The sequence below is a fragment of the Crocuta crocuta genome, unplaced genomic scaffold (genome assembly GCF_008692635.1).
Source record: "Crocuta crocuta isolate KB4526 unplaced genomic scaffold, BGI_CrCroc_1.0 scaffold811, whole genome shotgun sequence".
Taxonomy (NCBI): domain Eukaryota; kingdom Metazoa; phylum Chordata; class Mammalia; order Carnivora; family Hyaenidae; genus Crocuta; species Crocuta crocuta.
Window position 1 is genome coordinate 958,472 of NW_027530352.1, and position 14,746 is coordinate 973,217.

At 49.6% G+C, this 14,746-nt stretch overlaps 1 protein-coding gene across 1 annotated transcript in view; it reads right to left on the reverse strand.

The window, feature by feature from the left end:
- Window positions 1–590: 590 nt before the first annotated feature.
- The window catches only part of CARMIL1 (capping protein regulator and myosin 1 linker 1), a 282,219-nt gene continuing 268,063 nt past the window's right edge, over window positions 591–14,746 (reverse strand). The window contains exons 32-34 of the mRNA XM_077765769.1: window positions 13,957–14,069; window positions 6,009–6,438; window positions 591–878 (exon numbers count right to left, since the gene is read on the reverse strand). Coding sequence (XP_077621895.1) covers window positions 702–878; window positions 6,009–6,438; window positions 13,957–14,069 — 720 coding nt within the window. The 3' untranslated portion in view covers window positions 591–701. The remainder of the gene's footprint in view (window positions 879–6,008; window positions 6,439–13,956; window positions 14,070–14,746) is intronic.

Below are 14,746 nucleotides of genomic sequence, written 5' to 3' on the forward strand. Positions count from 1 at the left end.
AGGTGCGTCCACGTCCCTGCTACCGCGGAGAGGGAGCGGGCTCCGCGCCTCGGCCGCCGACCTTGCTCAGGCCTGGCACGGGGTCCCGAGAGGGGCCCGGTCGCCTCTCGGTGGCTGGGTCCTGGACCAGCCTCGGCAGGCTGCAGGCCCTCAGCGGCAGGGCTGCGCGGACACCCCACAACCTCACGTTCAGCGAAAACCGCCTGAACGTCACCTCATCTCACGCCTCTGCCCTGTTGCTGCCCGAAGCGTCTAGACAACGGGCAGAAAGCAGCTGGTGAAACAGGCGCTATGCTCCGGCGCGCACAGCGTGAAAATTCCGAAGCTCAACACAGGAACTTCAAACAGCAAAGTGAGGGCTCTGACATGCAATTTGTAAGTGACTCTCGGGTTTCCATCAAAGCTGCCTTATGCTTTTACTACGTCTGCGAAGGGAAAGAACAGTCCGTCGTGTCAAACAAATGGGCCACCTTCCACCTACCGCCTGTGGCTCTTCAGCCCTGTCCCCGCCTCCCCGGCTCCTCCGAGGCCACAGCTGGGGAGCTGCTCTTAAGGAAACTCCCTCCCCTCGGGAAACTGGAGAAGGTGCCCTGTGCAGGCAGGTGGTTGCAGGGGTGGGGACATGCCCCGGGCTGACGTGCGGCAGGGGAAGAATGTGGGCTTTGGGACGAGCTGAGACCCCGGGACCCGGAAACCCACTCTCACGGCCCATTTTTATTTTTCTTCTGCGAAGGATGTGAGACTCCCGGACCCAGACGCCGAGAGTGTCTCCTGAGAGGGTGGTGGCGCTCGCCGGACTTACCCGCCCCGCCTCCGTCCAGCCGTTCTGTGCTGCCCAGGCTGGAAGAGTCCTGAGAGGCGGCATCGTTCCCGAGCTTCTAGAAAATTCAAGCACAGCACCCCCCCCCCCCAGGGCATTTTTGTTTAAAATGTAAGAAAAACAACAAAGCAGATAATAAATGACAGCAAATAAAGGCCCCTTGACCAGTGTCCCACGGACCGCGTCCGGCCTGTCCCCCCGAGGGCCTCCTTGTGGGCATAGCTGTGAGGCACGTGTTGTGTTCTGTGTTCACAGCCAGGGCTCCGGGGACCGCAGTGTGTTCAGGTCCCCGGGTGACAGGTGTGTGGGTTCAGGGGAAGCCTGTGGGCGTGGTGGCGGCCCCTGGTTCCCGTGGGTAGTTTCTGGAACACCCGTGTGTTCTCTGCAGCCCCGAAGCTCCCAGCGACGGGGCGCGAATGCTCTGAGCGGACAGGACCCTCTCCGAGCTGGGTTCCAACAACCAAGTGTTAAAAGCAGCGGAAACCTATTTTTCTTCGATGTACAAAATAGGGAAAAGGGGGCCTCACGGGCAGGGGCCCCCTTGCCACGGAGCCGGAACCGCAGGGGTTCAGGAAGCAACGGAGGCCAGGCTGGAGTTAATGAAGGAAAACCACCACCACCACCACCACCCCAAACTTGAGGTGAAGGGGTTAGTGACGGCCAGGGTGGGGGGGCGCCGTCAGCCGGAGCTGTGACTGTGAGGCTGGGACTCAGCCTCTCGCGGTGCGGAAAGGAAAGTTCGCTTGAAACCAAGGCATTTAGATACAAAGCTGTATGTAAAGTCTAGTGTTTGCTTCCAAGAACCCTACTGACGAAGATGATCTGCACCCACCTCCGGTCTTAAAACACAAATTAGGTGGGTGGGTTGGGGAGGGGGGCAGGGGGTAGGAGGTGGGGAGAGAGGGTGCCAAGGACTCCCAGGGCTGCCTGACCTTTGCCTGCCCCTTCCTGCTCAACTCATGTGTCTGACAAGCCTGAAAAGCCAGTATCGGTGGGCAGTTCCTAGCTTTCTGGTATTTTCCATGACAGAGGAGGGGTTATTTGAAACACGGGTGAGACCTGACCCATACACCGCCCTGACCGCTGGGCCACAGCCATACACGCACCAAGAGCGCGGGCGCTGAGGACTTTCTCAGCAAGACTGCAGATGCTTCCCCGGGGGAGGGGGGTCTCCGAGAAGCGGTGTGCACACGACTCCCACCGCTAGAATGGGCACACTGTTCTGCATCGCTACGGAAAAGTGATCCCGAGGACAGGAAGCCGGCACCAGGCCTGCGGGAGCGCCCTGGACTTGTCTGCAAGGTGAACACCAGCCAAGAAGTCCCCCGCCTGGACCAGCAGGGGGCGCCAGAGCCCTTGAACAGAGCGGTCAGGAGGCGGGGCTTAACCAGTCCCGAGGCCTAACACCTCCCCTGGCATCTTACAGCCTCTAGAAGGCAGAGGCACGTCTACCTGGGCTCAGAAGTAAGACAGTGGACTATTTAAACGTGGCCAGGACGAACACACACGGAAGGAGACACCGCATCTAACATGTAATCCAGGGGGTGGGGCCCCTGGGTGTCAGCTAAGCGCCCGACTTCAGCTCAGCTCATGATCTACTGGTTCTTGAGTTGAGCCCCACGTCGGGCTCTGTGCTGACAGCTCTGAGCCTGGAGCTGCTTCGGATTCTGTGTCTCCTTCTCTGACCCTCCCCTCCTTGTGCTTTCTCTCTGTCTCAAAAATAAACTTTAAAAATATTTAGAAGAAAATAATCCTAGGGGTGGTTCTTACTGTTTCCTTCCCGGCTTTCCCAGGCAGTCAACACATGTCCTCTCCTTTGCTAAAGAATGAGAGGTGCTCTGTCTTCCTTTTCATGGTTCTTTTTCTTTAAATTCATGCATTCAATGTGAAGTGTCAAGAAGAGTGAAAACACAATACTTTATTTTTAGTCAACCATCTATTGACCACTGGTGAATAATGCTGTTGACTTCCTACAGAATACAGTCATGGAATTTCAGGGGAAAATGTTCTTATGCTGCTTTTTGAAAACCTTTTTTATTATTATTCTGATAGAGTTCCCATGACTGGTTTGAACTTTAAGTATCGCCATGCCTTGTTTTACTGCACTTTGCAGACACTGTTCTGGTTTTTACAAACTGCAGGTTCACGGCAGCACCACTGCCCCAACTGCATTTGCTCACTCTGTGTCCCTGTGCCACGTTTTGGTAATTCTTACAACATTTCAAGCTTTTCCATTGCTGTTATATTTGTTATCGTGACATGTGCTCAGTGATTCGCTCTTGTAACTGTCTGCGGCGCCCCCGTACGGCAGTAAACTTAATTGACAGATGTTGTACGTGTTCTGACGGCTCTGCCCCACCCATCCCGTCTCTCTCCAGCTCCTCAGGTCCCTTAGTTCCCGGGACACAGCGGTACTGAAATCAGGCCAGTAAGTAGCCCGACAGTGACCTCTAAGTGGAGGAAGAGTGTGGCATCTCACTTTAAATCAAAAGCTACACATGGTTAAGCTCAGTGAGGAAGGCGTGCTGAAAGGTGGGACAGGCCGAAAGCTAGGCCTCCGGTGCCAAACAGCTGGCCAAGCTGTGAATGCAAAGGAAAAGTTAAAAGTATGACTCCAGGGGCGCCTGGGTGGCTCCGTCGGCTAAGTGTCTGACTCTTGGTTTTGGCTCAGGTCATGATCTCAATGGTTCATGGGTTTGAGCCCTGCATCGGGCTCTGCACTGACAGCACAGAGTCTGCTTGGGATTCTCCTCTCCCCCCCCCTCTCTGCCCCTTCCCCTGCTCTCTCTCACTCCCTCTCAAAATAAATAAATAAATTTGAAAAAAATGTAACTCCAATGAACGCACGAATGATAAGAAGGGAAGCAGCCTTACTACTGACATGGAGAGACTTTGACTGGTCTGGAGAGAAGGTCAAACCAGCCCAACATTCCCTTCAGCCAAAGCGTAATCCGGAGCAAGGCCCTGACTCTCTTCAGTTCTATGAAGGCCGGGAGAGCCTGCCTTCAGCAACCGCCACCCGGATCAGCCAGCAGCCATCGACGTGGAGGCAAGGCCTGGCACCAGCAAGCTCGGATGACAGTGAGCACTTGCTATCCATAAACGATTTTAAAATTAAGGTGTGTCCATTGTGTTTTAAGACATGATGCCAGTACACACCTCATACCCTACAGTATCGTGTAAACGTAACTATCTGTGCACCGGGAAACCCAAAGATTGATTTGACTCGCTTTATTGCGATGTTCACTTTATTGTGGTAGTCTGGAACCGAACCTGCACTATCTCTGGGGTCCGCCTGTATGAAGGATTTTTATTATTGGTGTTGTTTTAACAAGACACTAGATGGTGCTACGAGGTCATTACTATAAGCCTCCAACAAAAAGACTTTTCTGAACTACAGGAACTTTGTCACTTCGAGCCAATTTATGTATCAAATCCAAAGCATATGGAAAAAACCCTCTAGAGCTTCCGCATCTTTCTACCAAAAAGCAGCTGTTCATCAATGAAAACAGTGATAAAATAAACAGCTCGTTAGTGAAAACAACATGTTCATTGTTGTAAAGAAATTCTATAAAACAGATTGAAATTTAAACCCTTCCTTGGGCGTCCGACTTGCCAGTGATGCGGTCACAGAATTCTGACCAGGGCCTGCCTTGCCGAGTTAGCAGAACGCAGTTACACGGTCCTCTCTGCATCCCTTTGCACCCTTCCGTAAGGGGCAGTGGGTGAGGTCGGAGGGATCTCACTAGGAGGGTGCTGGGGAGCCACAGTGCTGGCTGGAGGGCTATGGTAAAATCCAACGTCATAGAAGATATAAAGAAAAAAATAATCAGTTGTTAAGTGATAGAAAACAGCCCTTGGCACCCTGGTATATAATATAGTTGGAGTAACTTTCTAAAATTCAACGGCTCATTGGGGCGAATTGTTTTATTCTGACACTTCAAATAAAACAGACATGCAATTTTCCTTTCTTTGGGAAACCCAGTTAGATAAAGAAAAAGAGCTCGAATAAGGCACAAAACCCAGAACCCGGATTCACATGGGTCTCCGTGACCACAATAGCGCTGCAATCCGGCAAGTAGCTGCAGGAGAAAAGAGTGAGAAAAGGGGAAGAAAAAAACCCGCAATGTATATTTTAAAAGATGCTCAGAGAGTAAATAAGTGATGCTTTGAGTCAGAGTTTGAGGGGCCCTGGGCATTTTTAAATGATCACGTTTTTCTTCAGAGTAATCGACAATGTATCTCAATGATCAAGTATCCAATCAAAGCTAACAGAACACCCCACCTTTCTTGTCTTCTGATTTGCAAATCTGTAAAAGAGGAATGAATTTTTAGGCTTGGAAAGGGGGACCAATTAAGAAAAAAACTGAAAAGCAGATCTACCTTCATATAATTAGAATCTGCTTTCAGTATTTAAAATATTTTTAAAAAATCTTTTATTAATGTTTATTTTTAAGAGAAAGAGACAGAGTACGAGCAAGGGGGGGGGCAGAAAGAGAGAGGAAGATGCAGAATCCAAAGCAGGTTCCAGGCTCTGAGCTGTCAGCACAGAGCCCAACATGGGGCTTGAACTTAGGAAGGCGAGATTATGACCTGGGCCAAAGTTGGATGCTTAACTAACTGAGCCCCCAAGGCGCCCCGAATGCTGTTTTATTTTTAAGTGGTCTCTACCGCACCTGACATGGGGCTTGAACTCACAACCCTGAGATCAAGAGTCACACATTCAGCCAACTGAGCCAGCCAGGCGCCCCAACGGTTTCAGTCTTCATATCTGCTTCTGACCCTTCATTTCTGGTCACCCTGGGGTCTCTGTCTGAAGGCAACAGATTCCGCCTTCTCCCCAGGTTTGAGTATTTTCCCGGAACAGGTGTCCATGCTTCTCGCACAGGAAGCACCTCGCAGGGGGGAAGGCGGCTCTCGCGGTGTGGCCTCCAAATGGAAGGTCCCAGTGCCCAAGGGAAAGCACAGCCTTGGTGCCCTGCGCTCTTTTGGAAAAGGCCTTTTGTTCACAGATTTATATTCAACCAGATGGGCATCTCTGCACCTCCCTTGCCCGGAAACACCGAACGGGGGGTGACACCCCAGAGACGACCACGTGGGAAGGAAGCTATTTCTGCACCTCCCTTGTCTGGAAACACCCAGCCGGCACCACCCCAGAGACGACCACGTGGGAAGGCAGGCACCTCACCTTCTGCGCCCAGGCAGCTCTCCTCTCCTGCTTGGCCTTCATCTCCGCCAGCAGCCCGCTGCCCATCACCTGGACCCCGTACCTCCGCCCGGCCTGCGGGCTGCTCTTGCTGTCACCGCGGTCCGCCTTCCCCACGTCCTCCCCCGGACTTTCCTCCAGGGCGTCGGGCGTTTTGATTTCCTCCTGACGCTCAGAACTGCCGTTGTGCTCGGCTGGCTTGGCGTCCTTCCTGGGCGTGTCCGAGGCCGGACTTCGGACGGCCCCTTTGGGCGACGAGGGCTCGTCGGTCATCAGGACCGTCGGGGGCCGCTCTGTTTTAGACCGGGACTTGATTAGATTGAGAAAGCTGCTCTTCCGAGAATCTCGCTTTTTCTTTTCCTCTCCTCCTTCGCCCAGCTCATGGGACTCCGAGCCCCTCGAGGCTGATCGCCTGCGATTCAAAAGAACAAATGCTGTGGGTTCTGCTGTAATGAGAGTTCTAGCAAGAATCGGTCAAAACACAAATACGGAGATTGCTGCTTATAGAGGGCCACCCTCACGAAGCATGTAAAAATTTTCATTTCAGTCATTGCACTTGGTAAACAGAAGTGTGGATGTTGTCCTCACAGTCACAGGGAGGGGACTGAGGCGCCACCTATGAAGAAGATATAGGTGGTGGGACCAGTAGAGATGAGGTGTCTCTGTCTGCATTTATTTTAGTTTTTTAAAATGTTTATTTTTGAGAGAGCATGAGCAGGGGAGAGGCAGAGAGAGAGGGAGACACAGAATCTGAAGCAGGCTCCAGGCTCTGAGCTGTCAGCACAGAGCCTGACATGGGGCTTGAACTCATAGACCATGAGATCGTGACCTGAGCCAAAGTTCGATGCTCGTTGGACTGAGCCACCCAGGCGCCCCTAGGTGTTTCTGTATTTAAATGCTCTGGTCAACTGCCTAAGTTCCAGAAGCTGGTTCCTCAAAGACCTAGGTGGGCGACAGCCTTATTTGATTTGACAGGGGCCAGAAAGGGCCAGATTTCCCTATAAGCACCTGAAATCCTTGCATGATCAGTAGAGAACACCTGAGGCTCTGCCCTTACTGCTCCACCCAGACAACGATGCAGGTCCTTGCTTAAGCGGAATACCACTGAAAGAGGCAACAGAGACTGAGCTTTGGGAGAGAGCTGTATGCAAGAGAACGTGCAGAACTGGGGGCTGGATGGAAAAGAGCAAGCGAGATGGGCTGGGGGAGGTCTCACTGCCGCCTTCCGCTTGGAGCTGGCAGACCCAAGCCCCTTAGCTCCTCTGAGTCCCCAGTGATCACAGCCTAAGGTTTAAAGGCAAAAAAAAAAAAAAAAAAAAAAGGCAAAAAGAGCCTCAGGGAAGAGGAAAGGCAGCAAACTTTGGAAGCCAAGAGAGTTGTGAGTGACAAGGGATGTAAGAGACTTGGGGCCGCTGACCTCTGGAGTGGCCAGAGGGGCGACGAGAGGTGGCTGGGTTGGTGGGGGGCTCCAAGCACCTCCAGAAACAGAAGGAAGCGGGAGCCAGAGAGGGAGAGATGCAGAAGCCCATTTGCCAAACCCTCAGACCCTCTCCCCAAACCAGAGACCCAAAGTACCCCCTTGGCGCCCCCTTGGCACCCCAGGGTGAGGGACGGGACAGCTGAGGAACGCACGCTGTTGTGAAAACGAGAGGCTCAGGAGGAGGGTGGCGGACTGTGGCACCCCAAAACGTGCATCTCTGGTGTATGGACTATTTTAGGCTGATTAAGAAATAGCAGATGCTGAAGAAGCTGTGAAAACTGAGTAGTAGAAGTTACCCTTTCAAATACAACCACAACGAGGTACCACCTCACACCCGTCAGCATGGCTGACACTAACAGCTCAGGCAACAACAGACGCTGGCGAGGATGTGGAGAAAGAGGGTCTCTTTTGCTGGTGGGGATGCAAACTGGTGCAACCACTCTGGAAAACAGTGTGGAGGTTCCTCAAATAATTAAAAATAGAACTCCCCTACAAGCCAGCACTGGCACTAGTAGGTATTTATTCAAGGGATACAGGTGTGCTGTTTCAAAGGCGCACATGCCCCGAGAGAAAGACAAATATCATATGAGGACTGTGAGATAAAAACAGATGAACACAAGGCAAGGGAAGCAAAAATAATATAAAAACAGGGAGGGGGACAAAACATAAGAGACTCTTAAATATAGAGAACAAACAGAGGGTTGCTGGAGGGGTTGTGGGAGGGGGGTGGGCTAGATGGGGGAGGGGCGTTAAGGAATCTCCTCCTGAAATCATTGTTGCACTGTATGCTAACTAACTTGGATGTAAATTTAAAAAAATAAATTAAAAACTAAGAAGTTGCCCTTTCAGAAGAGACATTTATATTAACAAGAGAAATCTCTTTTGTAAGGTGTCTCCTCTGGGGAGCAGGAAATTCTAGCATCTCTAGAAATTAGCAGTGGAGAAGGCATGGACTTCAGTGGGCACAACAGTCTTGCCCTGGTCACAGTCCTCATGACCTTGGCCTTTAGCTGAAAACGGTATTTAACGTGGTGGCCTGGGCCATTCTGGAGAGCTACTCAGTTTTTCCAGGTCTCTCCCATGCAGCTAGGAGGTATACATGTTCTTAAAGTTCTTTCTTTTTTTTAGAGGTGGGGGGAAAGGGACAGAGAGAGAGAGAATATCCCATGCTAGGCATGGAGCCTGAAACAGGGCTCAGTCTCGATCCTATGACCCTAGGATCATGACCTAAGCCGGAATCAGGAGTCAAATGCTCAAAGGACTGAAGCACACAGGCACCCCATGTTCTTGAACTTCTGTTTTGTTTTCCTTTTGTTAATCTGTCTCGTATTATAGCTCTCAGCCTAGCAAGGCCTGTCTCAGGCAAGAACCTAGAAGGGTAGAGAGAAAATTATTTTTCCTCCCCTACCCAGGGAAAGCCTGCATATTGGGACAGTGCGACTCCCAGCCCCTTTCTCTCATTCTGGATCCGAGAATGGGGTGGCCAGGTTCATGGCCTCTAGGCAGAAGATCAAATTTCCCAACAAGCCCAAGAGAAAAGACCTAAAGATTCTGATAATCAGGGAGACTCCTGTTCAGCAAAATGGCCCAAGACGGGTACCCTACATTGAAGTCCACCAGCAGACAGGCCCTACTTGTGGCCAGATGAACTGGGGAGACTCTGGACCCTTGACCCTTGACCCAGCCCGTCCCACTGGGTCTCTTCACGAGAAAGAGTTCAAGGGCAGACACAACACAGTGGATGAGCGACACAAGCAGGAAAGTTTATTGAAGCCAAAGTACACTCTTGAGGGGCGCCTGGCTGGCTCACTGGTGGAGCATACAACTCTTGATCCCGGGGTTGTGAGTTCGAGCCCCACATTGGGTGTAGAGATTACTTAAAAATAAAATCTTTGAGAAAACAAAACAAAACAAGTACACTCTCAAGTTGTGAGAGTAAGTGAGCTCAAGTGAGAGCTGTGCGCTGGGGTTTGGGACTCTATCTGATCTGCAGTTGTTAACATAACAAGAGACTAGCATATTCATAACTTGGCAAGGGGAAGCAGGGTTTTGTGCCTCTTCCTTATTTGGTCAGGGATTCCTGTCATGGGCCGCCATCTTGGGCCCCTCTGGTGTGATGGGGCTTGTGTGGGAGAGCTGCCACCAGGCGTCCTCTTAGACACTAACTGCCTCTAACACACTCACCAACTTCTAAGCTCACTAGTGCCCTGACTCCTCAAACAAGCGTAACAGAAAAGTGTGACAGCAGAGGTATAAAACTCAAGACTGGAAGATACAGCTGAGGAAATCTCTCAGGTGGGGAATAGGAAGGTGGGTAACAGAAAGAATAAGAAAATGAGGGAGAAGAGGTAAAACAAAACAAAAACTAGTGGATTAATAGAAGAAACACATAATTGGAATCACGGATGTTTTAAGAAAAAGAAGGATGATATCATGAAAAAAAAATTCAAGGAAAATTCCAGAACCAAAGGACATGAATTCTCAGATTAAAATGGTTCATGAATGCCTCATAAATGGGTTAAAACAAAACAAAGCAAAAAACCTACCCAGAGCCAAACATTATAAATTTCTGGGAACAAAGAGAAAATACCAAATGCTTCCAGAAAAGGGTAAGAAGAAAAATAAGTCACAAAGAATCAGGGTTCATGTTGACATTGGATTTGGAGGGGCCTAGGGCAGGCTGCTTCAAAATGAGCTGCTTTGGCATGAAGATTATTTTGAGTTAAAAAGCAACTGAAACCCAGCAGATTCAGGAAAAGTGCTTTACGGTTCCCCTCGACTGCCTAAAGGAATTTAGATGGAGGACCTGCTCCCCGAAGAGAGCTGTCACCATGGACAGTGACACTATGCTATGAAGGAGTGTGGTGGATGGAGAGGGAACCGGCAAGGCCTGTTTGGTCAGGCTCCTCTCTAAGTCCCACCGAGTGGCTCAGCAGACATTTGTCTACTAAACATTTACTCTTCCTGAGAAGTAAATTCCTTCCCTTTGAAGTCCCAGACCGCCCCCCGCCCCCCCACCTTCTTAGTTCACAATGACACATACACCTCATGTTGCTTGGCTGTCTTTGGAATTTCACGTCTGTGCAGATTCCCTGTACATAATGGTCTCTCTCCTGTCAATCTCTCTCATGTCAACGTGATTCTTAGTCCAGCTAGAAGAACCCTGAAGGGGACAGAGCATTCTTGCTCCCCGAAAGGCACAATCTTTGAGCAACACTAGAAGCCAGGAGGTAATAGGACCAGGGTGTCAAGATTCTTTTTTTTTTTTTTCTAAATGTTTTTTTTTTAATTTATTTCTAGGAGAGAGAGAGAGACAGCGTGAGCAGGGGAGGGTCAGAGAGAGAGGGAGTCACAGACTGAAACAGGCTCCAGGCTCTGAGCTGGCAGTCAGCACAGAGCCCGACGCGGGGCTCGAACCCACGAACCGCGAGATCATGACCTAAGCGGAAGTCGGACGCTTAACCGACTAAGCCACCCAGGCGCCCCCAGGGTGTCAAGATTCTAAGGTAAAGTGGATTCCAATCTAGAATTCCGTACAGAGTCACACTATTTATCAACATGAAAGACTGACAAGTCTCAGAAGCTCCCCTCCCGAGCTGCCCTTCTCAGGAGGAAACTGGCGGAGGTGATTCCCCAAAATGAAGGAGTGAAAGAAGGAAGGAGAAGACACAGGGAATGGAGGGCAGCGGAAGACAGCAGGAAGCTGGCCCACGTGCCCCACGGAGTCATCAGGCAGCAAGGAAGGGCACGTCTCCTGGGAAGGACGTACTCCTCCGTGTAGCGGGAGGTATGGAACAACTGGAGAGATTTTCACTTTTTCTGGGGACTCAGTGACAGGAATACGGAAAAGCAAGCAGATGTGAAGGGGGCCATCAATCACCTCAGGGAAAAGAAAAAGCCGTAAAGGAGAGGAGACACGATCACGGTGCAACCCAGCCGTGAATGTTTACGTGGTCACAACGAAGTGAACATACTGATCTAACCAACAGTTATGATATAACCATATAGATGGGAGAGGAAAAGTGTGTGTGTGTGTGTGTGTGTGTGTGTGGTGGGCACTAGGGTCACAGTGTGTCAGAGATAAATTATCATCCTGCATAGTGAAAAGTTAACAGTCATACTTACCTCTCTAAAACTGAAAAACAGGAAATAGCAAAAACTGTTACTGAAGAATATGGAAGCAAAAATAAAAAATAAATAGCTAAAGGCATAGGAATTAATTGCCCTTGGCGAATAAGGAGTGGGGAAAGAAACAATGGAGTTTTGTTTTCTGGTTTTTGCTTTCTGGTGGTTTTTTTTTTTTTTTCCTGTCTTTTGGTACAAAGCCTTGTACAGCATCTGGTATTTTATTTATGTTTTTAAAAATATTTTTAATGTTTATTTATTTCTGACAGAGAGAGAGAGGGGGAAGGGAAGGGCCAGAGAGAGAGGGAAATACAGAATCTGAAGCAGGTTCCAGACTCTGAGACATCAGCACGGAGCCCGATGAGGGTCTCAAACTCCAAAACCATGAGATCATGACCTCAGCTGAAGTCAGAGGCTTAAACGGCTGAGCCCCCCCAGGCGCCCCAACATCTGATTTTAAACGATGAACATTTATAACTTTGATTTTCAAACTTTCTTCATAGAGCTTGCCGATTTACCTACGCCTAGCCCTTTACATATCAAACTGACAGTCTGTTTTTATATAACAAAATAAAATGAAAAAAATCAAAACTTCTGGTAGATTGCATCATTATTTGATGACAACTGATGTCTAATTCTGTCTGTTTGTGCACTGGAACATACTCAGAGCAGTATCTTTGTAGAGTGGACTGTCCACTTTGTAAATATGCCCAACTTTCATTCAGAACCTGTTACACAAGGCATCATACGGATACAGGAAATCACACAGAAGCAGGTGTAACACAAATGGTTCAGATCAAATGTGCATAAACCTTTCCATGGATCACATATCGACATCTGAACTTGAGGAGGTGGGTCTGCGGTTTGCAGGGATATGGGCCAAGGCTGCCTAAATTCGTTCAGGCAGCTGTGACTGAAGGCAGGCTACAGAATCCGGGCTGTGTCAGACACCGAGGTTACAACGAACAGTAAGACCTGGGTGTTGCTTCTGAAAAGCAGCATTTCTAGGGGGAAAAAGACTTGAAAGCAAATCATGAAAAGGGAATTTCCAGTTCCCTCTGTTTATGTTGGTCTCACTTGAATACACTGAGAATACACCTGTCCATTCCTCATACTGTGAAAAAATTTAAAACCAAAGAAATGCTCAAAGGGTGATGTGTTCTCTAACAGAAAAAAAAAAAAAAAAAAGCGTTGAGTCAGCAGGAGAGAAAGAGCAATTAATCTCGAGGCGGGAGACGAGCCATTGTGAGACAGCTTCAAAGAATAAGTGACATCTGAGCTGGCTCTTGAAGGATAGGAGCACAGCACCTTTCCTAGTACGCCAGGCTTCAAGGTCAGTGTCAAAGAAGACAAATAATTGGGTCCTGAAGCTTATAACATGCACTAAGTTATACCGTTACAGATGTAAAAACTTAGCTGATTTCCAACTCACCATTCTGCAGAGGCAAGATAAGGCACATCCATCTAGGGACTGGGCCGGTTTCTTCCCTACCCAGGCCCAGCCTGCCCACCCTCGGCTTATCAGGATGGTGTCAATTCATCCCCGGATTTGCTGTCTCAAGGTGAAGAATACCTTACAGACGCAAATCCACGTCAAGAGCGAATTTGGGGACACAACTGCATTTTAGTTGGGGGTTAAATAACTGGCTACAAACCACGCTTAACGTCTGGAGTGTTCTAGGTTAAACACTGTTAATAAAAGGTCATAAAAGAATTGTCTTTTTAAGGAAGCATGACTCAGGGATAAGAAAATGAAGAAATGCCTTAGAAGCTGCCCTTGCAGCCTCTTCGCTAACTCTGTTGCCATTGTGATGCCGTCTACTGAAGCTGCAGCATTTAGCAGTGATACAGAGCCCCCAATGTACATCAAATTATGAACAAGGAGACTTTAGACATCAGTAATGTGGGCTGTTGAAGTTCACTGCCCTATGATAAAGGGATCCAGGTGATGGTGAAAAAGCCCTAAAAAAAATACCCTAGTATGTTCTGTGGTCTATTTTAGAACAGGACAATGGTTCTCAAACTTAAGCATGCCTCAGTTTACCCTGGGGGCTTATTAAAGTACAGATGGCCCGGTCATGGGACCAGAGTCTCTGATTCAGTGGGTCTGGGGCAGTGGCTTGAGAATTTGCATTTTTAATAAGTTCCCAGTTGACAGAGACAATTGCTGGTCTGGAGAGTACATTTTGCAAACTATGTGAAGACTAAATCCCACATAATACATATAAATAAAACAAATACACCTTGGCATAGTAAGCTGAATTGCAACTTAGTCATTTGCAGGTGAGTTAAACAGTATTATTAGTGAAATGACTCTGAACTCACTTGGAATCCATCTTGGTCACCTTCTTGGTGAAAAATTCATCCACACCTTCGTCCACTCTCCCCATGAGACCGTTCTGCTCCCCTTCTTGGGAGACGATGCTGGCAGCGCAGACCTGCAGACCCAACAAGCGAAATGGCAATTTACAGTCAATGTCACTCAGCAAACATGACTGTCACATGCAGGTCCCCGCAGCAAGGGTCCTGGGAAGCACAGCACTGACTGAACAAGGCCCTTGCGCTACTGCAATGGAGGTCACGAGCTCAACTGTGGCAAGGACAGACGGGCACAAAGGTGAGGAATGCGCCGTGGCCACACGGCCCGGTGCGGGGTTGACGCCGGCGGGCACGTCAGAGCCGGCGGCCGGCAAGAGTCCAGCTTCCTCCAGGCAGCGAGAGCACTGCAGGTGATCTGAGGGAACCGGGAATGCACGGCAAAATGCACCAGACGCCAGGGTCTGAGCTGGAGATGATCCCAGTGGCCAGGGGCCAGCTGAGCATGCGAGGGGTTAAGTGCTCAGTGCAAACCGCGGCAGATGTGAACGGCGGCCACTCTGACCCCAGCGCCTGCTCCCTTTCCTTCTTGCGGGAAGAAAAGCCTGACTTCAAGGTTTTTAGAAGCCAAATCCCACAAGTCTACTGCCGGGCCCGTGACTGGTAGGCATGGCGTAGGGTACACTGCTGGTGGCACGAAGGGAAATCTGCTAGCGGCTCGTGAACACGGTTTCCTGCAGAGGAAGGAGCGTATGTTTTCTGTGTGGTTATACGTGGCGGGACGTGATGCCTGAGCTAC